A 23,895-nucleotide genomic window follows, 5' to 3' on the forward strand; every position below is an offset into this window, starting at 1 on the left:
TGCAGTAGTCCAGGCTACCGTATTTTTGTTATTAGAAGTAAATAACCATCAGCTTTAATATCTACCATGGCAGTAACCACATAACCCTATTCTGTGTGTCCAGTCATGCCACAATATTCTCCTCTTAGTGTAAGTCAAGACAGCTTCCTAGCAAGCACACAGCGAACTGTTACAGTTGACAATTTATTGCTATGACTAGTCTGCTCAAAAGGAGAATTATTAAAAAGATAATTTGCTTTGGAACCTAAAATTGAAGAAACTTTTAAAGTGAACTGTAACTATAAACTAGTTTACCACTTTGCATTTTAGTCTCATGAATACTAAAGTATGAAATCACCTGACAGCCAAACCACTCAATAAGCATAACTAGCCTTCCAAAAAAACAAAAAAAAGTCATCTCTTATAAAAAGGCAAACTTCAGAAACTCCTGTTAAGAAGTATCTTTTATTTGTCAATTTGTTTTTTGTAGGGATGATACAACCCAGATAACAATTGTAGTAATATTCTCAAATGAGGACATTCATTGGATTGTATTTAGGAAATATATTCCTTTCATCTTTCTTAACATCTTCTCTTCACCACTTTGTCCAGATCATCCTCCCCTGTCACACCTCACTCTTACAAAAAAAATAAAGAGGTATTTCCAGGTAATGCAGAAATCAGATACTAGCCCTGTCATTTCTTTTACAGAATATTGAAACTCTTGCTTTTAAGTCTTCCATAACATTACTTAGACGAGCCCTCTCTTAAAGCACATACAGTAGATGGAGTGGTGGTGGTTTGTGGAAGCAAGGAATCGGGCATTCTCTGACTCCTTTCATCTGAATGCCTCCAAAATCACACCTTGTGACAACTGGTAATTCTCATTCAAATTAAGATTAGAAAACTTTTCATATGTGTTTATTAATATAATGAGTCTGTTTCAGTTATGGCTTCATTTTTTGATTTCTGATACAATGAAAATGTTCATGTAGCACACAAAGACACACAACAGAGCACAAACAGAAGTGTTAATACAGGGCTGTAAGGCCTGTCCAAGACTGAATAAGAGTTCTGGTCCTTCAGCTTTGTTAAACTCTAGGCATTTATCCATTTCACTGATGCGCATATGACTGCTCAGAAGTACATACTCATGGTAGCTGAACACTAAAACCCTTTTGTTTAGAGAAAATGACTGAAGAGATTAACATTCCAAAATAAATTTTATTCCCTCTACTGCAGGAAGCATCACCAGATGTATCTTAGTCCTTTGTTACAGTAGTTTTAACCTGAAAATATAATGCTTATGAGGACAAATTATCAATGCAATTAGTACGTAAAATGAATTATCCTTCAATTAGTCTACAAATTATCTATTTTTTTCTGTAGTATCTTCAAGTAAGACTTCTGCAGTTTATATATCACAAGACACAACAAAACAGAATTACAATATAAAAAAATGTATATTTTTTATTTTACAGTGCTATAAGGAAGCTGCTGGGTAGTGACTTTGGGGTCCTAAAAAGCTAACCTGGTATCAAGTAGTTTTTCAATATGCAAGTTGAAACATTGGTCTCATCAATGTGAGTTGTGACTACAACTGAGTGAAGGTTTCACCACAAGGTAGATTAAAAAAAAAAAAATTCTGTATCTGACAAAGGAACCACTCTCTTCCCAAACCTTCTGTTTCTGTGAGATGCATGGTACCTGCTTACTTGCATGGAAAATAAAAGAATTAAAGACACACCTTAGGATCTAGGATCTTCGGGTAACATAAACCGTTTATTTATGCCATAAGACATAGACTTTACAAACTTGGTCAGTGCTACAGGCTACAAACCTAACACACTGATGATGAGATACTACAGTAGTAGGCCAATGCTTTGGTATAATAAGCCATCATAAAGTTAAGTACTAAAAGTTCAGCTCCAGCAGAAAAACAGGGAAGCCAAATGCAATATAGCACAGACAGGAGAAAAACACTATAGCGGTACAAAACTTCTGGAAACAGGTTTTGTACTGATACTGTAATAAGGATGAAAAACAGAGTACACATTTTACTAGGATTTCACCTGCATGAAGCTGCAAGAGACAAAACAAATCTCAGGAAATTCATAGAGCTTAGGTAAAACAAACAGCACGACAAAGAGGTGGAATGAAAAAGGAAGATAACATTCTTTAAATCTAAGGAACCTGAAGGTGCACAAGTCCATGGGACCTGATGAGGTGCATCCACAGGTCCTGAGGGAACTGGCAGATGAAGTTGCTAAGCCTCTATGCATTATTTTTGAGAAGCTGTGGCAGTCTGGGGAAGTTCCCACTGAATGGAAAAGGGGAAACATAACCCCCATCTTCAAGAAGGGAAAAAAAGGAAGACCCGGGGAACTACAGGCCAGTCAGTCTCGCCTCTGTGCCTGGCAAGAAGATCATGGAGCAGATCCTCCTGGAAACCATACTGCGGCACACGGAGATCAAGGAGGTGATTGGTGACAGCCAACATGGCTTCACTAAGGGCAAATCATGCCTGACAAATCTGGTAGCCTCCTGCCACGGGGTTACAGCGCTGGTGGATAGGGGAAGAGCAACTGATGTCATCTACCTGGGCTTGTGCAAAGCATTTGACACTGTCCCACAAAACATCATTGTCTCTAAATTGGAGAGACATGGACTTGATGGATGGACCACTCCGTGGATAAGGAATTGGGCCAGATGGTTGCACTCCAAGAGTTACGGTCAACAGCTCAATATCCAAGTGGACACCAGTGATGAGTGGCGTTCCTCAGGGGTCGGTATTGGGACCGGTCCTGTTTAACATCTTTGTCGGCGACATGGACAGTGGGATTGAGTGTGCCCTCAGCAAGTTTGCCAACGACACCAAGCTGTGTGGTGCGGTCGACACGCTGGAGGGAAGGGATGCCATCCAGAGGGACCTTGACAGGCTTGAGAGGTGGGCCCGTGTGAACCGCATGAAGTTCAACAAGGCCAAGTGCAAGGTCCTGCACGTGGGTCGGGGCAATCCCAAGCACAAATACAGGATGGACAGAGAATGGATTGAGAGCAGCCCTGAGGAGAAGGACTTGGGGGTGATGGTTGACGAGAAGCTCAACATGAGCCAGCAATGTGAGCTTGCAGCCCAGAAGGCCAACCGTATCCTGGACTGCATCAAAAGCAGCGTGGCCAGCAGGTCGAGGGAGGTGATTCTGCCCCTTTACTCCACTCTCGTGAGACCCAACTGGGAGTACTGCATCCAGCTCTGGGGCCTCCAACATAAGAAGGACATGGAGCTGTTGGAACGAGTCCAGAGGAGGGCCACGAAGGTGATCAGAGGGCTGGAGCACCTCTCCTATGAAGACAGGCTGAGAGAGTTGGGGCTCTTCAGCCTGGAGAAGAGAAGGCTCCGGGGAGACCTCATAGCAGCCTTCCAGTACCTGAAGGGGGCCTACAGGAAAGCGGGAGAGGGACTTTTTACAAGGGCAAGTAGTGACAGGACGAGGGGAACAGTTTTAAACTGAAAGAGAGTAGATTTAGATTAGATATTAGGAAGAAATTCTTTGCTGTGAGGGTGGTGAGACACTGGAACAGGTTGCCCAGAGAAGCTGTGGCTGCCCCCTCCCTGGCAGTGTTTAAGGCCAGGTTGGATTGGGCTTTGAGCAATCTGGTCTAGTGGAAAGCTGTCCCTGCCCATGGCAGGTGGGTTGGAACTAGATGATCTTTAAGGTCCCTTCCAACTGAAACCATTCTATGATTCTAAATATTCAGGAAAAAGAAACATTTCTAAATAGGAAAGAAGTTAACTCCTACATAAGAACATGACACCTAACAGAGTCCAATATAGAAAATCCATGCTCTTTTGACACAATACTTCACTGTCACTTCAGAAGGAATGAAGAGTCCACAGGAAACAACGGTCTGCTATGATTATAAAATATAAACATTGGATGTGTACAAAACTTAATTAATTAAGGATAGTTAAAGAGAGAGGTAGCAGGAATGCTGATGAAGCTTTCTGGAAACATTAGACCACTTCAAAGTCAGGGTTGCTAATACATTTCTTTGGGAAGAGCTATTAAGTGACATGAAGGGACAATTCATACAGAATCACTTCAGGGCCAGCAAGTGACCCCACGTTATTCTCCAGCAGACTTGCCAGTTTTGATACTTCTAATAAAGGCAGATTTGTACCTGCTGGTTCAAACTGCAACTGCGAAGTAACAGAAATTTGGCAGGCTGCTGACAGACACATTTGATAGCAAATAATATATTGCGGCACAGTATCTGGAAGCAGTTTCTCTGAAGTCTCTGTTGACTCACAGAACAGTAGCAGAATTAATGAAGTTTTGGGCTGCCTGAAGATACTTACGAACCCGCTAACTATATTTAATTGCATCAGATGAAAGCGTCGTGTGTCACTAAAGATCAAAACCTAGAATTTAAGATCTTCAAACAAACAGGCTGGTGGGCTGTTTTAATCAGACACTGAAGAATGTAATAAACCATTTCATAAAAGTAGATCAAAGATATAGTATCAGTTGTTACCATACTATTTTTGGGACTGACTATTGATGGTAGCCGATCAAGAATACAGCCATCATAAAGTGATCTACTCTATTTAACTATAAGTTTTTGAGAATTTGATTTAAGAGCCAAAAAAGGATGCAACGTATTTTTGTGTTAAGACACTTCTGGGTAAGACCTCCCGTTAAAAAAAGGACTGCAATTTTGAAAAAAATAATAAATCTTATAAAAGTAGGTCAGAGAATAAATGGATAAAGTATTAAAACAGGGAATAATAAAAACATTGCAAAGCCAGAGAAAGCAAATAGTAATAGTAAAAACCAGGAAGAGTTACCTATTTTTTTTAATATGTCTACATGCACATAACTCTCTGTGATCTTTCTTCTGTGTGGTAGTGAGCTATTAGTGAGGTTTGGCACCCACCTTGACCACACCAAAAAGAGCGGCAAGTAAGACAGCATCTTGTGAGTCAGCAGTTTTCTCCAGTGTCTCTGACTCAGAAGAATGCAGGTTACCTTGGGCAGCTGCCACATTCCAATGGACGATGAACTGCGTCCCTCAGCTTTATAGGGAAGAAATGGGAGGTGGTCATACATATGTCACTGAAGATCACACACATACAGCTGAGCGAGAAAATGAGTTCAGTCATCTCATGAAGGTCTAGAAGGTGCACCGTATATGCACAGGAAGTGGTTATATCTCCTGTAGGCACGTTAACAATGGAATATCTGTCTGTCTACCAGATGGATCACTTAAAGCTTATGGTCTATTGATAAAAGAGTAATTCTGAGTTAGAGAAAGAGTATGTCCTGTTACGGTGGCTGAATATGATGAAAACTATTAATAATCTGCTGAGATGACAATTCATCTTACATCTTTCCTTTTTGCAGTGGAACACCACACTGGGAATTCAAATTTAAAATATTCAACTTTAAAATTATTCTTTAGGCATGACAAGGATGACCTTCCCACTAAATTAATCTAAGCTGGTAATGGCAGGAGCTCTTACAACAAGGTTGAGAAAATCCACAAAATGGGTAAAAGCTTACTGGGCATCTTTTCTGCCTTTGAAGGAAGTACATAGCATGCAGTTAGGAAGTGGCAGGCTGACAAATTCGGGATATAAGTAAAGACTTGACAACATAGGGGTACCAAACTGGGATCAAGTAGTCTGAGAGAGTAGAAGAGGTTGCCAACTCCTTTCTTTTCTTTCCTTCAGAGAGGGAAATCGGCACTGTTACTCAGTAAAAAACTAATACCAGTAAAGAAATATGTTACAACAACTTACAGAGTCTCCAAAACCATCTTTAAGCTGTCTTTTTACAACAATTTCTGAATTTTTCCATTAATCCCTGTAACATAATATTTCATGTGTAGTACAAAAAAATCGCCCCCCTATCAGGCATGCAATTCTGTCATTTCAATTTTATATTTCAGTGGCTGAAGACTGTGTACCTCTGAGCCACATTTAGGACATGTAAAATACATATCAAATAAATAGTTACTTTTCATACAATAGTAACAAAAAACATGAGGACAGCCTATGGTATGAGGCATGGTAGGCCATTCCCCACATAGTGAACATTCCTTGCAGTGAGTAGCTAATGTGTTTTCACTATTGGAAAGACCTGCAATAGGCAAACACCAAGAAGAAATTTTAAGTTTTAGTTTCTGTACATTAATAAGTGGTAGCAGATAGATCAGAAATTCAGCAAAGCCATGCCATAAGAGCTCCCTGTTCATGTATTCAAATCCTACCTGACGAACACTTTGCGGCTTGCAAAAAACTGACCTAATTCCTAGAATGCGTTCTGTAAGTGTTGCAAACGTTCCTTTCTGAAGAAAAATCAGAAAATTTAGAAGTCCACAAAGTTTAAGAAGTCCAGCTCCAGAGTTAATACAACGCTTAATTTTGTGGAAAGATTGCAGTTGACGATTGCTAAATAAATCATAACATCTTTCTTCCAACCATCTTCCGCCAACAGTGAAAATAAGATACCATAACTTCTGGTGTTTGCTCAGAGGTTGGTATTTCTCTGTCTGAGATAAGTTATTCTTATAATGAATATTCAGAATAGCCTGTCCCACAGTTGCATTCTTGGAATAGATAGTGAATCTCCATAATATAAGCCATAAAAATGCTTTTACTTCTGGTTCAATGTGAGCCAACACTCCTGGTTTAAATCCATGAAAACAGCTGGTAAACTGGGACCACACTAGTTGTTCCAGGGCTTTGTTTAGTTCAAGAGCATCAAGTTGACTTATTCTGAGCACAGGATTCACACTCTTTTCATTTCCAATGCTGGAGGCCATTTCTTCACAAAAAAACTTTCTAGGAACAAACACAAATAGGTTTTAGTATAATGGAGCATTTTCTATTTTTATTCTTATTAAAGATAATAAAAGTTGTAATATACTAGCAGTAAACAAGAAATAACAAAAAAGCTTCTTCAGAATGCTATATTAATATGCTATTAATATGCTACAAGTCCTTCAAGGAAGCTTTGCATTAACAGTATAAAATTTCATCTCAAAATAAGTTATATTGGACTATTTCTCACAAACAGTAACATTTGTATTTGGTTACAGAGAAGTGTTTAACACCTTCCAGATATTTAGAAAACTCCACAGATTTAATATTTCACTGTATAAATTACAAAAAAATGCTGGGAAAACTGTAATATTCAATTGGACCTTAAAATAGAAGATCAGAAACAAGAATTGTAAAACTATATGGTGTTTTATGAAGAAATAGGGAAAATGAACATACTAACCAAAACCTAGAAAAGAACAGTGGGGTGGATAGAAAATATTGCCATATGAATACTTCAGTAGCTGCAGCTGAAAGTAAAATCTTAAAAATACTAACAAATTTAAAGATTACATACAGAAAGATATGGATGAAAATTCAGAGTGGAAATGATAACACTTGCTAAATAAAGGCAGTGACTTGTTTAGTTCAGAAAAGAATCCTTATATGAGATTAAAGAAATATTCAGTATTCAGACATAAATTATCATACAGTACATCACTGAAGTCTGCATATATTTTCTACAGTCTTTTGACAGGTGCGGGATTGTGTTACTTGTCATATAACAAATTTTCTGGCAAGATGATTAATGTATACTAGCAACTTCAACAAACGTATACTCTTCTTGTTCAAGCATTACAGAGAAAAATAGAAATATTTTTTTAAAATGCTTGGTTTAAATGTTCTTGTATCTGGAATCTTTGCCACGGAGACCAGCTTCAGGGCAGGTAAGACTGCACTGGGGAAGGGATCTGCAGCAAAAAGGGCCAAAGAAAAGATCCTTTTGGGCCTTTTTTGAAGACTGGACAAGCCCTTTGCCTTTGCTGGGGGCTGTCTGTTGGTGGGCGGGCTGCTGAGATAGACAGCCTGGGTGGAGCCAGCACCACCCACCGTTGGTCAGGTGATACGAAGCCTCTGGGAGGGACAGGGCATAGGGCGAGCAAACAGTGATTGTGTGTGCCCCAGGGAGGGGGGGCCACAGCCGTTTGCAGCTCGTTGGGCAGTTACAGCTGAGCTGCTGTTTGCAGCTCGTTGGGTAGGGTGCTGAGTCTCTGCCAGGGCACAAGGTGAGCTGGATCGCTCTAAGAGATCTGCCAGCACAGCGCAGGCGAGGGGAGAAGAGGAACAGCAGCCTGTAGGGACGTGTGAGCAGGGTGTGTGGGAAGCAGCAAACAGTGGTTGGTTCCCTTGCGGCCAGAGAGAAGAACATGGTCACAACACGGCCAAGAGACACAATGAGGAAGAAGGTGGGAACTCAGACTGAGCTCCTGCACAAACACGCAGCTGTGCAGGTCTCTGGCTGCAGTGAGTGCCTGAGCCTGGCACTCGAACTAGAGGGAGTCAGAGACGCCGCTTGTGTGCGGTGTGATCAAGTAGATGACCTGCTCAGGCAGGTGGTTGAACTGAGAGAAGAGGTAGAAAGATTGAGAAGGATCAGAGAGTGTGAAAGCGAGAGAGATTGGTGGAGCCACACTCTGAGACAAAGGCAGCAGGAAGAGACTCTACAAGAAGTGGAGAACCCCCTTCCCTCCTGTCACCAGGCCAAAGGCAGGGATGTAAGAGACAAGGGGGAATGGAGAGAGGTCCCTCCTCAGAGAGGCAAGAGAAAACCTTCTCGGCCCCCCTCACCTTCCCAGTTGCCATTGTACAATAGGTATGGGTCTTTGGGATTTGATGGCCAGGTGAATGAAGATGGAGATAAGGATCCATCCAGTGAGTCGCCCACGGCTTGTCACTCATCCCCACATCTTATGACTTCTTCAACTAAGAAGAAAAGGAGGGTAATTGTAGTAGGCGACTCTATTCTGAGGGGAACAGAGGGGCCCATTTGTCGACCAGACCCATCCCACAGGGAAGTCTGCTGCCTCCCTGGGGCTGGGGTTAGAGATGTTAAAAGGAAGCTCACTGCTTTGGTGCAGCCCTCTGATTGTTACCCTTTGTTAGTTATCCAGGTTGGTAATGATGAGGTTGTAGAGAGAAGTCTAAAGGCAATCAAAAAGGACTTCAAGGCACTGGGGCAACTAGTTGAAGGTTCGGGTGCGCAGGTGGTGTTTTCATCAATACCTCAAGAGGTAGGGAAAAACACTGAAAGAGGGTGGAAAACACACCTGATTAACACATGGCTCACAGACTGGTGCCACCATCAGAATTTTGGGTTCTTTGATCATGGGGAAGTTTATATGGCACCTGGTCTGCTGGTGACAGATGGAGTACATCTGTCTCAAAGGGGAAAAAGGATCCTCCTACAGGAGTTGGCAGGCCTCGTTGAAAGGGCTTTAAACTAGGCTTGAAGGGGGAAGGGGATAAAACCAGGCTCACTGGAGATGAGCCTAAGGACAGCCTTCAGACTACTGTCCTATTCGAGGTGGATAATGGTGGTACATGGGGCAATAATAACACAGGACTCACTAATAAGTTAGTAACCAAGGAAGTGGCCAGGAATGGTCAGATAGCAAGAGTGAAAACTGGTGGCTTAACTCCCTCTCTGAAGTGCTTATATACCAATGCACGGAGTATGGGAAATAAACAGGAGGAGTTGGAGATCTGCCTTAGATTGCATGACTATGATACAGTTGTGATCACTGAAATATGGTGGGACAGCTCCCATGACTGGAATGTTGTCATGGATGGCTATGTACTATTTAGGAAAGACAGACCAACAAGGCGAGGCGGTGGTGTTGCTCTTTATGTGCGAGAGCAACTGAAATGTATTGAGTTCTATCCAGGGGGGGAGGTAGAACAGGTTGAAAACTTGTGGGTAAGAATTAAGGAACATGCAAAGGGGAGTGAAACTGTTGTGGGGGTCTACTATAGACCACCAAATCAAGAAGATGTTGATGAGGCCTTCTACAGACAACTGGAGGTTGCCTCTAGAACACACTCCTTGGTACTCATGGGTGACTTTAATCACCCTGATATTTGTTGGGAAGCGCACACAGCTAGACATGTTCAGTCAAAAAGGCTCTTCCAGTGCATCGATGATGACTTCTTAATTCAGGTAGTGGAGGAACCAACAAGAAGAGGTGCACTGCTGGACCTTGTATTAACAAATAAGGAAGAGCTAGTTGGGGACATTAAGGTTGGGAACATCCTTGGTGACAGTGATCATGACATGGTGGAGTTTAGCATTTTACAAGGTAGAAGTAGGGCAATAAGTAGGATTTCAACCCTGGACTTCCGCAGGGCCAACTTTGTACTCTTCAAAGATCTACTTGCAGGAATCCCATGGGCTAAGACTCTGGAGGGCAAAGGAGCCCAAGAAAGTTGGTCAGTTTTTAAATACCACTTCCTCCAAGCCGAAGATAAGTGCGTTCCCTTGAGAAAAAAATCGGGTAGACGTGCTATGAGACCTGCATGGATGAGCAAGGAGTTTCTGAAGGAAATCTCGTGGAAGAAAGAAATTTACAGTTCGTGGAAGAAGGGTCTTGTCAATTGGGAGAACTATAGGGAAGTTGTCAGGACGTGTCGGAAGGCAACAAGAAAGGCCAAAGCCCTCTTAGAACCAAAACTGGCAAAGGAAGTAAAAGAGAACAAAAAGGGCTTCTTCAAATATATCAGTAGCAAAAGGAAGAACAGGGAAAGTGTGGGCCCTCTGCTGAATGAGGTGGTAGCCCTGACAACTGAGGATGCAGAGAAGGCAGAGGTGCTGAATACCTTCGTTGCTTCAGTCTTTAATCCTAAGGCCAGCCCTTGTGATCTCCAGACCCTGGATGTAGGAGAGGAAGCCTGGAGGAGGGAAGACTCTCCACTAGTCAGTGAAGACTGGGTTAGTGATCAGTTACGGAAATTGAATACACACAAGTCCATGGGCCCCAATGAAATGCACCCAAGAGTGTTGAGAGAACTGGCTGATGTTGTTGCTCTACTGCTCTCCATCATTTTCACAAAATCGTGGCAAACAGGAGAGGTGCCTGAGGACTGGAGGAAAGCCAGTGTCACTCCAGTCTTCAAAAAAGGCAAGGAGGAAGATCCAGCAAACTACAGACCAGTCAGCCTCACCTCCATCCCTGGAAAAATGATGGAGCGGCTCATTCTGGAGGTCATCTCTAAGCACATGGAAGAGAAGGTTATCAGGAGTAGTCAGCATGGATTTACCAAGGGGAAATCATGCTTGACTAACCTGATAGCATTCTGTGATGTCGTGACTGAATGGGTAGATGCAGGGAGACCAGTGGATGTAGTCTACCTTGACCTTAGCAAGGCGTTTGACACAGTTTCCCATGACATCCTCGTGAGCAAACTCAGGAAGTGTGAGGCAGAAGAACAGGCAGGGAGATGGATTAAGAACTGGCTACACAATAGAGCCCAAAGAGTGGTAATCAATGTTGCAAAGTCCAGCTGGAGACCTGTAACTAGTGGAGTCCCCCAAGGATCAGTGCTGGGTCCAGTCCCGTTCAACATCTTCATCAATGACCTTGATGAAGGGACAGTGTCTTCTCAGCAAGTTTGCTGATGATACAAAGCTGGGAGGTTTGGCTGATACACCTGACAACTGTGCGGCCATTCAGCGTGATTTGGACAGACTAGAGAGCTGGGCAAAGAGGAACCTAATGCGGTTCAACAAGAATAAGTGCAGAGTCCTGAACCTGGGAAGGAGTAATAAAATGCACCAGTACAGGTTAGGAGGTGATCTGCTAGAGAGCAGGTCCCTGGAGAAGGACCTTGGAGTCCTGGTGGACAACAAGTTATCCATGGGACAGCAATGTGCCCTTGTGGCCAGGAAGGCCAATGGTATCCTGGGGTGCATTAAGAAGACTGTGTCCAGCAGATCGAGGGAGGTCCTCCTCCCCCTCTACTCTACCCTGGTGAGACCTCACCTGGAGTATTGTGTTCATTTCTGGGCTCCCCAGTTCAAGAGGGACAGAGATCTACTGGAGAGAGTCCAACGGAGGGCTACGAGGATGATTAAGGGACTAGAACACCTGCCTTATGAGGAAAGGTTGAGAGACCTGGGGCTTTTTAGTCTGGAGAAGAGAAGACTGAGAGGGGATCTGATTAATGTGTATAAATATATGAGGGCTGGGTGTCAAGAGGAAAGGTGCAACCTCTTTTCACTTGTGCCCTGCGATAGGACAAGGGGCAATGGATGCAAGCTAGAGCACAGGAAGTTCAACCTCAGCATGAGGAAGAACTTCTTTACCGTAAGGGTTACAGAGCACTGGAACAAGCTCCCCAGAGAGGTTGTGGAGTCTCCTTCTCTGGAGACTTTCAAGACCCGTCTGGATGCGTTCCTGTGTAACCTGCCATAGGTTGGTCCTGCTCTGGCAGGGGGGTTGGACTCGATGATCTCCAGAGGTCCCTTCCAACCCCTAACATTTTATGATTCTATGGAATTCTGTGACTAGGGAAATAAATGCAATAAATTGCATAAGCAAAATATGGATAAAGCCTCAGTAACACAAAATTGTGGACTAACTGATTTTTAGTTCCTTTTGTCCACATAAAAAAAATGAAAGTGATTTAGGAGTAGCAGTATATTTCAGGTAGTACTCAACATATTTCACTTTCTAAACCAGACTCTGCATAACAGACAAGCAGGGTCAACAGCCTTCTGGAGAAAGTGCAGAAGAAGGTACTTCAAATCCTTATTGGTAAGAGGAAAACCTGCTATAACACAAGACTGCTTTGAATAAAAGATGCCGTGTAGGATCCTATATAGGAATGGTTGCTAATGATGCTAAGAATACTAAAAAGAATCCTCCAAACCAATAACCGTTTGCTGAAACAGAGTGCACTGCAAGTTTTAAAACCCAGTATAAAACATTATTTGTAGCATTCCTACTATAATTGGTCATGTCTGTAAGGAAAATATCAGGCCTAACAGAAAATATGATTTTTTTTTTCTTAGGGTATGCTGTACAACAGTAGCTTACAATTAACTGAGACTGGGTACATGTGCGGAGCATACAATAGCTCCACTCAGTTTCTTTAACTCCTTCCTCAGAAAGAAAAATATGGCTGAAGGTAGTATAAAGCCACCTCCTCTGGGCAAACAGCTATAGGATTCACTTCTGATAACACCTCAGTCCCTTCTACTCATTTCACTCTGTTCTACTCATTTCAGTTACTCTCCTACTAGTATTCTATACAATTCCCAATACACAAAATCCCCTTTCAAAATCCTAAAGTTATTCAAAAGGGACATCTTACCAAACAGCTTCCTTGATCCATCTAAGACTATTTTCCAACATCAGTTCACCCATCTTCTCCAGATGTCTTCCGTTATCCCAGGTGCTATGAGAAATTGGTGTTGTAGATTTCTCATAAAGTAGGCTAAATCTGTGCAGATTCCCCCCCACCCCCCTCCAGTATAGCCAGATTATCTAAAGAAACCTCAGCAAGTGAGGAATAGGTCATCAGGAACCTTATGAAGTTCAAGGAAAATGTCTCCAATACACAGGATTATGATGGATCATGAAATACACAAGAAAACACATGGATCACTATAGGCTGGGAGCTGACTGACTGCATAGCTGCTTTGCAAAGAAGGACTTGGGGTCTGGTAGGCAGCAAGCTGAGCACAAGTCACCAGGGCATCCTTGCAACAATAATGCCTACTGCAGTGCATTGGCATGTGCATAGCTAGCAGATAGAAGTATGTGCTTATTCCCCTCTACTTGGCATTGGTGAGTCTACACCTGGGATACTACATCCAGTTTTGCCTCTTTTCTATGAATAATAAAAAAGAAATATCAACAAACTGAAAAGAGTCTAGCCACTAATATCGTCAGGGAGCCCCAACACCTGATATATGAGGAGAGCTTGAAGGAACTCGTATTGTTCGATTTGAAGATAAGGCAGCTAAGAAGTGATCTAATAGTAATCTTCCACTACCTAAAGTTACAGAGAAGATTATGTCAAACCTTTCTGTCAGATGCAGTGAAAGAAAAAAAGGCAACCGGCTGTAAGTTGCTACATGAAAAATTCCAATTGGACATAAGGAAACTGAAACACTTTGTCTAGAGGGACTGTGAAACCTCTGTCCCTGAAGATTCTTAAAACTTGACCAAACAATGCCCTAAGCTACCTGTTCTAGCACTGAATTTATATCCAATTTTCAGAGGACGATGGGCTAGATGTCATAAAAATCTCCCCTGGAACTTGAAGCTTGTCCTTCCCAAAAATTTGTGCACCTCATTGTAGAATCTAATTGATTTGTGACAATATATATATTTTTCATGATTCTTTATAGAACTTTATTTGAAGGAAACAACTTCAGTGAACCTGTCAGTGTGGGTTGGAACTTTGTATACAGAAAATGGGAACCACTTTTGAACCAACAAATCCAACCACCATTTGTTAACCTTTGAAATTTTGCAAAATCCAACAAGTGTCCTTTTTCAAAAAATTATAATCAACACCATATATACTGTTTAACTGTGGCATATTTAATGTGTACAAGCACATTTCAGTGTGTGTACTGTTACGTACAGGCTGAAGTGTTCTGCTATACACTATGCTTACTTCTGAACTGATTTAAGGTTTTACTGCACTTACAGGTAAATAAGTGTCTTATTTAAGTGTCTTATGTAAGACACAATAAGTGTCTTACTTCTCATAGACAAACATTAAAAGGGAACGTTTGAAATCTGTATTTCATAGACATCTATGAAAAATGTCTGCATATGTCCTAATGGTCTGGATAACAGTAACTGTTTCTTTGAGAGAAGAGGCCTAAATTCTAATCTCTCTCTATTTTGCTACAGTTGGGAATTGTCATTACATTCTTTATCTATGGTATCCATTTTTTCAAGTGATAATAAATAAAAGAATAAATAAATGATAATAAATAAAGTTTTCCCTTTTAAAATTACTTCCTCTGTACAAAATCCTTTCAGAAATTTGTTAAGATTTTTCAGTTTGGACTGTTCTCACAAATAGTGGGCCTAGAGTAGGAATAAATGAGAAACATTCTGGTTTAAGACTAGATAATAAATACAGCCTGTAATTGACAAGACACTTAACTTGTACTTTTTAATGTTATTTTTGCATTCCGTATTCTGCTGAGCTACACAGACTATAAAGAGAATGTTGGTTTTCCTCCGTGTTTCTGCATTAAATTCTATTTGTCATGTCCTTACTGTTTTAACTCTCTTATTTGGTCTATTTTAAATGTTTTAAAACTAAGAACTCAGAATTGTAGACCCAGTAATGAAAGAGACAAATATCAATGCTCAGTTAAGGATGTCATCAGGCTTAGCTTATATGATCAGAACTGAACAGTAAAAAATCAAGATGAAGATAATAAAGTCTATGTGTGATTAACTTGTTACATAAATGCACTTTAAGACAAAATATTAAAGACTACTACTTGAAAGGTTCTTCCTTGATTTTACACCGTCACAGATATTACATAAAAAAAATTAAAAATTGTCTTCCAGAAAAAAACCCCACAGAACATTCCTTTCTTAAATAACCTGTAGTTTGTTTGTTTGCTTTTTTTAAACTAAACAAATGAACAATCCCACTTGTACAGTACACTGTGCAACAAAAAAAAAAATAATTATTGTATATCACCAGGGAAAGAGGAATTTCTTCTGGTATATGTTAGTGCTGTTATCGAGCATTGTACAAATTATGAATGAATATATTTTATTTGGAAACATGTTATTGACAGAAATCTATCAATAGTAATGTAAGTATTGTCAACAGCCTGTCAATATTAATGTAATTATGATTAAGGGGATAACATGGATTTTAGCTATAATACCAAGTAACATCTCCTGCATTGCTGCTATCAATATAAACATTATTATTGACCTGTTCTGGGACTATCAGTATGAGATGTATTACCATCAGGCATATTTGTCAATGCATTCTGCCCACAAAAATTCTACATTTAAATTTACAGGTCTGTAAGCTTTGCCTGCAGAAATATACAAATCCAAGTAACCTCTACGGTGCCATTTTTTCTACATGGCTATTCCACTGTGGATGAGTGACCAAGAGGTTTCTGCTGTCTCTGTGCTACTGCAATCACATTCCCTGCTTTTCTAGCATAACCATTAGAAGACAGACATCTATTACATGCGGAAGCTTCAAAATACTTTTAAGTATGATTTGTGAAAACACTTTTTGGGAAGCCAAATAAAAATATATTTTATTAAGTCAAAACCAAACTTTGTTCCTCACTGCTCTAACTTAAAATTTCATTCAGGATGCAAGAAGTAGCACCCTCATTCACTTTATCTGAAATAATCAAATTGTGAAGTCAGTAATCTCTTCTGTGCAGCGAAAACATGTAGTCTGAGCACTGTACTTATGCAGAGATGAAATAGACCACAACAAACTACCTAATCCTAACTCAACATGAAGACAGGCTTGAGAATATCTTGACAGGTGTTTAACTACCAAGGAAGTTGATTCCACACTTTCTCTAGATAGTCACTTCCAGTGTTTTATCACCCTAATAATGACAAAGAATCTTTTTCTCATATTCAATCTAAAGCATCTTTCTTACTAACAAAGACACTTTTCATTCCACAGGAGAAAACAATAGCAACGGAGAAGAATTTCAAGTTTGTCTACATCTTCTCAAGAGGAAATGTGGAGGAAAAGGAGGTTATCAGGAGTAGTCAACATGGACTAACCAAGGGGAAATCATGCTTGACCAATCTGATGGCCTTCTATGAGGACATGACCAGCTAGGTGAATGAAGGGAGAGCAGTGGATGTTGTATACTTTGACTCCAGCAAGGCTTTTGACACTGTCTCCCACAACATCCTCATAGGAAAGCTCAGGAAGTGTGGGTTAGATGAATGGACAGTGAGGTGGATTGAGAACTGGCTGAATGGCAGAGCTCAGAGGGTTCTGGTCAGTGGTGCTGAGTCCAGTTGGAGGCCTGTAGCTAGTGGTGTTCCCCAGGGGTCAGTACTGGGTCTAGTCCTGTTTAACTTATTCATCAATGACCTGGACGAAGGGACTGAGTGTACCCTCAGCAAGTTTGCTGATGACACAAAACTGGGAGGAGTAGCTGATACTCCAGAAGGCTGTGCTGCCATTCAGCAAGACCTGGACAGGCTGGAGAGATGGGCGGAGAGGAACCTCATGAAGTTCAACAATCGCAAGTCTAGGGTCCCGCACCTAGGGAGGAATAACCCCATGCACCAGTACAGGCTGGGGGCTGACCTGCTGGAAAGCAGCTCTGTGGAGAAGGACCTGGGAGTTCTGGTGGACAACAAGTTCACCATGAGCCAAAAATGTGTCCTTGTGGCCAAGAAGGCCAATGGTATCCTGGGGTGCATTAGGAACAGTGAGGCCAGCAGGTCAAGGGAAGTTATCCTCCCCTTCTACACTGCCCTGGTGAGCCCACACCTGGAGTATTGTGTGCAGTTCTAGGCCCTCCAGTTCAAGAAAGATAAGGAACTACTGGAGAGAGTCCAGTGGATGGCTACAAAGATGATCAGAGGACTGGAGCATCTCTCTTACGAGGAGAGGCTGAGGGAGCTGGGTCTGTTTAGTCTGGAGAAGAGGAGACTGAGGGGGGATCTTATCAATGCTTACAAATACGTTAGGGGCGGGTGTCAAGAGGATGGGGCCAGGCTGTTCTCAGTGGTGCCCAGTGACAGGACAAGGGGCAATGGGCACAAACTGAAACATGCGAAGCTCCGACTCAATATGAGGAAAAACAACTTTACTTTGAGGGTGATAAGAGCACTGGAACAGGCCACCCAGGGAGGCTGTGGAGTCTCCTTCTCTGGAGATATTCAAAACTCGCCTGGACGCGACCCTGTGCAACATGCTCTAGGGGAACCTGCTTGGCAGGGGATTGGACTAGATGATCTCCAGAGGTCCCTTCCAACCCCAACCATTCTGTGAAAAAACAGTGAGGTGTCAGAGGTGACCAAGTACATACAGATTTGCCAAACTAGACATCCTCTTTCCTACAACATGTCTGGGATGATCCTCAAGAAGAAAAACCTTAACTTTTTTCTAGCAGCATAGTTAGTATTTACCTTGAGGTCTACTATATCTTCTGATCTTTTTCTGTCATTTTTCTGTCTGAATAATTATTTACTGTTTTGTATTCATGTATTTGAGTTCTTCCTCTTAAATGCAGTGCTTCGTACTTGCCTGCAATGCTTTTCACCTTGTTGATTTCAGAGATTCTCTCCAAATCCATCAAGAGTATTTTGGATTCAGATCTTATGTTCAAAACGAAGAAAAAAAAAAAACCCAAAACTTTCAACCTCTCTTCAGCATAGTATCATCAGTAACTTTTGTAAGTGTGTGTTCTCTTCGATCATCCAACTCATTAATGCCTTTTCATCTTGGCAGGGTACTATAGATAATTACTCTGTAAAGGCAATTTTTCAACTTGATGCTGATAATATCAGCATCTAATGGAGATAGTATCGATATTACGTTTCCCTAGCTTGCTTATGTAGGGAAAAGACTTTATTAAAATCAAGCTGTACTGTACCTAAAGTTTTCCTGTTACTTAATAAGCTTGTCATCCTTTCTAAGAGGAGAAACAGATTGAGGTTTCTTACAAAAAGGTCATGCCAAACCATACGGGCTGTTTTACAATCTCTCTTCTGCATATTTTTAGATACAAATTAATTGCTAAACTGTTTACTCCTGAATTTTTATTTGGAATCGAAACTGAGAGCTTCAGGAATTCTCTTCACAACAGAATAGAGACACAAAACCACACACACACACAAACCCATTTCGCTGGCTATTTTCACCCTCTGGGACATTAAATAAATAAATAAATAAATAAAATCAGTGGTGCCTAATTCCTCAATCATTCTAGAATGAATTTTATTAGGATTTGCCACTTGAGCACATCTATATTAAGATTCCTTAGGCTGTTCTTTCTGTGCTTTGGTTCCACTCATTTCCTGTCTAAGATTAATTTTATGAAGTAGCAGGTCACAATGAATCTCTTTTATAAAGTATTAAGTAAAGCATCAGTCTTTGAAAATCTGTTACTTGTTCTCCTTTCTTATTTAATAACAGATCTAGGTAATGGACCTATCCCTTTGTGCCTCCTTTTACTTAGATTTTTGGACCCTTTCATTGATTCTTTTCTTGTGCTTTGTAAATTGAAACTTATTTTGTTCTTTAGAGTCACTGATTTTATTCTTACATTCCTCTGTTTTTCCTTTACATTCATCCCTAATCCTGTTGCATTATTTTTGCCTGGACAACTCTTTCAATTTCCAGGCCACTGAAGAATTGCTGATATATAAGTCTCTTTAACATTCATTATTGTTATTTTAGTTTATTATTATAAACAATCTCAACACAAAGAAACAACAAGACATACATTAAAGACAACAGATTTTCTTAGCCTTTTCAACAGACTAGATTTTGCCAAGACCCTGCATTCAGATCTATGGCCCAGACAGGAGGAAGTAGTTTGTGGTGGGCAAGCTAGGAATCACACCATCTCTGGAGAAACTAGCACTAACACACTGTTCCTCTTTTCTTCAGGAGCTGTAATGCAGTCGGTATTGTGCATTCAGTGTTGCCATAGGGGGAGTGTGTGTGAGAGAGAGAGAACAAGCCATACCCTTGGTATACTATCCCTCCTTTTATGTCCACAAAGTTAGGTTATCAACAGATAGCAATGAAAACTATCTTTCCACCCACTACAAGACTGCTAAGACTTTTTTTAAAATGTGAGGTGGGGTTTTTTTTTTTACACTTGTTTTTGTGGGGGTTTTTGAGAGGGAAATGTATTCCATTTAACTGTTCTTTTCAGTTATTCTCAATAGCAGAGGATATTTTAGATGTAAATTTGAAATCAATAAACTTTAAAGATGAGAAATGAAACAATATGTATACAGTTAATTTTAATATCTTCCTTTACATCATCTCTCAAAATAAAACACAGAACCTGGACCCCAGCTGCTCAAAACCTCATGTTTTACCATTAATTCTCATCTCTTTCTTGCTCATCAAGTGTAGAGAGATATATCCTCAGATCAAAGTCTAACCGGGAGCCCCAACTGTGTTGTCTCTTAATCACTGTAAAATTAACTTATCATTATATCATTACCCCAAATAACCTTACAAAAGATTGATTCTGTATTACCGTCTGGATTTCTATATACTTCAGCTAAATAACTATCATTTTGTAAAGAACATAAACTGATTCTTTAACCACTTAAAATAACTACTAACACTAATTGAAAACCCAGTAACACACTGCAATCACAGAAAATATTATTTATTTCTTATATTCCTGGGAGGCAGGATTATTTTTCAAAATAAAGGAAAACACTGAATGACTGACTGTGTAACAAGACAATCCCATAGATGAAATTAAGATTTTCACTAAAGAGGTTAAGTTAGTAGCCAGTAACAAATTCCAGGATCCTGAATGCTACAGTTACATTTAACATCAGAAGACGAAGTACAGGACAAAGATACATTCAAATCACAGGTTGCTTTTCCAACTTTAACTCAGTAAACTCAGATTTCATAAAATGGGATACAAGAGATTAGACACTGCTGCATGCCTGAAGACAGCAAGAAAACATAACGATAGCTCATTGATTTATCTTCCATAAACTACCTGCCAGAGTCAAAATATTAGGGCTTCAAGTTACAAAATCAAAACCAACCCAAAAAGAACCACAATTGATACAACAGTAATGAAGAGCAGTAGGGCAGTGCTGCACTGTTTGAAGAATTAGAAATGACTGTACATTCTGTCAGTATTTGATGGAAACTGAAAATCCCATGTCAATGTAACACATTCTCTCAATGAATGCTAGAAACCAAGACTATTATTGGCCACTGTTAAAAGATACTTAGAATGCTAAGAGCTCCCACTGACTTCAGAAAAATTTGTGATCAGTCAGCACTCTTAAAGACACATTATTAGATGCAAACAACTAGATCTGATAGACTAATTACTGCATAACTGCTATTTAAGATACTACCTTTTAAAATTTGTGATGTTAAATTTAAGGCTGCAAAAGCTCAAAGTACATTTGTATTCCCTGTAGCATAAAGCCCATAGATAGAATCATCCTACCAGCTTCTTGGATATGGCCCTAATTTTCACTTATTAGAAGAAAAAGGAACATAAGCATGTAACAAGTCATATATTCAATCACTATTCTTCTTTATCCTATATGCCATTCCTCTTCTTCCCCCATCTTATTTCCTCTTTTTCATCAACCCTCTCCTTAGTATGTCAAATTGCAAACTCATCTCTAAAGGGATGAGTCAATTCCACTTGTAAATTCACATTCTCTGCTGTACTAAATGAAATCTAGCTGTTGTTTCTTTTAATTAAACCACTGATAAAAGAACCCAAAAACTCAACAAAACAAAGCTGCATCATAACTTGAGGCTTTCCAAAAAGGGCGACTCAAAAAGTCCCTTGAACACTAAGATGAAGAGCCAAAATATATGCCCAATATGCAATATTGACTCTCTTTCTTTGGAACTATGTAATGGGAATTATCTGGAGACATGCCTTACATTTACTGTTGCTAAACCAAAATGGACAATGGTTTGGTTGGAGCAGTTTGACAGAGTTGCGATTGTGTTGGTTAACTAGGAAGAAACAGTCCCCTGCAAGGAAGGGGCAATATCTGACTAAACCAGTATCAGGAGGTATAAGCGCGTGGGAAAGATAAAGATCCCTTGTGCTACAAATGTAGGTCTCAACTGTTGATGATCACAACAGCAGACAGGGAGACCCTTGCGTTTGAAGAGATTTTGGTTATGATGAGGATATGATGAGGATATGATGAGGACAGCGGCGGCAGCAGCGAAAGCGGCGGCAGCAGCGAAAGCGGCGGCAGCGACTTGAGGTTAGTGCGGGGGCGAGGGCGACATCGGGCTTAACCGGGCGGTTTTTCGTACTCGGGGCCCCCCCTGAGCCCCCCGCGAGCATCAGCCCCGAGCTGCCTCCCTCTGACCCCGGACCCGGACCCGGACCCGGAGGTTCCCGGCAACGAATCAGGAGAGGAGGGGGCGTAGCCGGAGGCACCGCGGGCGATTTAAACGCTCCACCCCCTGTTATCGTTGATAAAGAGCCCCCTGGAGGGCAGGGACTAGTCCCAGTCTCCCAGAGGGGAGAGACTCAGCAGTGCCTGGGTGAGTCAGCAGTGACTGAGTGTGTCCCAGGGCAGGAGAGGCTGCAGTTGTTTGCAGCTCGTTGGGGAGGGCACTGACTCCCTCCCAGTGCACAAGGCGAGGAAGGTGCCAAGGAGCTGTGAACCAGGGGTGCCACCAGGAGGTATTTACCAGCTCAGTGGAAGAACAATGGTATCTACCCGGTGGAAGAAGACCAAAATGGATGTGGGAACCCAGACAGAGCTCCCACGGAAGGAGGCGATGGTGCAGGTTGCGGCCTGCAGGGAATGCTACAGCGTCTCTGTGGTGTCAGGGGGCTGTGTGCGCTGTGAGCAAGTAGAAGATCTGCTTGGCCGAGCGGCACAGCTGCAAAGCCAGGTTGAAAGGCTTCAAGCCGAAGTAGAAAGGCTTAGGAGCATTCGGGAGGCTGAAATGGAGATAGACTGGTGGAGCCAGGCTCTGCCCTCCCTGCAACAAAAATGGGAGCACCTGCCGGAGAGCTCCCAGGATCGAGGGACCCCTGTACTCTGCCCCTCTCAGGTGGAAAACAATAACCTAGAGGAGAAGAGTGAGTGGAGACAAGTCTATGGCCGTGGCAAAAGGCGAGTGCCCTCCTTGCCTACCTTGCCTCCACAGGTGCCTCTGAGCAATAGATATGAAGCCCTAGTGGAATACAGCTGGTCCAATGGGGATGTGGTGGAGAGGCAACCTATATCAGAGGTCCCACCACAGTCAGAAAAACCTGACGGGCGTATAGCTACCTCCTCCACAAGGAAGAAGAGAAGAGTTTTAGTGGTTGGAGACTCCTTTCTAAAGGGATCTGAGGGCCCAATATGCAGAGCTGACCCCCATCACAGGGAGGTCTGCAGCCTGCCTGGAGCCCGAATCAGGGATATCACCAGGAAACTCCCCAACCTGGTGAAGGCCACAGACTACTACCCCCTGCTCATCTTCCAGACAGGTGGGGAAGAAGCTGCATCCCGTAGTCTGAGGGGGATGAAGAAAGACTACAAGGCCCTAGGACGGTTGGTGAAAGAGTCTGGGGCACAAGTTGTTTTCTCCTCCCTCCTTCCATTTTCAGGTGATGACATGGGATGGAACAGTAGGATTCTCTCTATTAATGCCTGGCTACGAGACTGGTGCTACAGGCAGGGCTTTGGGTTCTTTGATAATGGCTGGTTTTATAAGACACCAGGCGTGACAGTGATACATGGGAAAGGTTTATGTCGTAGGGGCAAAAGGGTTCTGGGACAGGAATTAGCAGGGCTCATTCGGAGAGCTTTAAACTAGATTCGAAGGGGGATGGGGTGGTAGCTGGGCTTGCACCACTGGGGCAATGCTCTAGTGTTGAAGTAGACCAGGAGGCCCCCCATCCCCCTGGGGTGAAATCAGGGGGTGAATCTGGGATGAAATCGGTGTGCCCAGCTCGCTCCCTGAAATGCCTGTACACCAATGCACGCAGCATGGGGAATAAGCAGGAGGAGTTAGAAATCCGTGTTCGGTCGGGGGGCTATGATCTAGTGGCAATTACAGAGACTTGGTGGGACGCCTCGCATGACTGGAATGTGGTCATGGATGGCTATGTCCTGTTCAGGAAAGACAGGCCGCTAAGGAGAGGTGGTGGAGTTGCTCTTTATGTGAGTGAGCAGCTAGAATGTATTGAGTTCTGTCCAGGGGCAGATCAGGAGCGAGTTGAGAGTTTGTGGGTGCGAATTAAGGGGCAGGCTGGCAGGGGTGATACTGTTGTGGGTGTCTATTACAGGCCACTGGATCAGGATGAGGAGGGTGATGAGGCCTTCTACAGGCAGCTGAGAGCAGTCTCGCAA

General features: G+C 42.0%; 1 protein-coding gene across 7 annotated transcripts in view; it reads right to left on the reverse strand.

Annotated features, from left to right (window-relative positions):
* Nucleotides 1-372: 372 nt before the first annotated feature.
* The window catches only part of PEX2 (peroxisomal biogenesis factor 2), a 36,774-nt gene continuing 13,251 nt past the window's right edge, over nucleotides 373-23,895 (reverse strand). For 4 of the 7 annotated variants that reach the window (XM_068397118.1, XM_068397119.1, XM_068397120.1 and 1 more), the window contains one exon: nucleotides 373-6,826. In XM_068397118.1, the coding sequence (XP_068253219.1) occupies nucleotides 5,893-6,807 (915 nt within the window). In that variant the 5' untranslated portion in view covers nucleotides 6,808-6,826 and the 3' untranslated portion in view covers nucleotides 373-5,892. Of the gene's footprint in view, nucleotides 6,827-13,174; nucleotides 13,259-23,895 lie in introns of all 7 variants that reach the window. The other 3 variants (XM_068397116.1, XM_068397115.1, XM_068397114.1) reach the window with 1 other exon arrangement.

The sequence above is a fragment of the Nyctibius grandis genome, chromosome 3 (assembly GCF_013368605.1).
Source record: "Nyctibius grandis isolate bNycGra1 chromosome 3, bNycGra1.pri, whole genome shotgun sequence".
In the NCBI taxonomy this organism is placed as follows: Eukaryota; Metazoa; Chordata; class Aves; order Nyctibiiformes; family Nyctibiidae; genus Nyctibius; species Nyctibius grandis.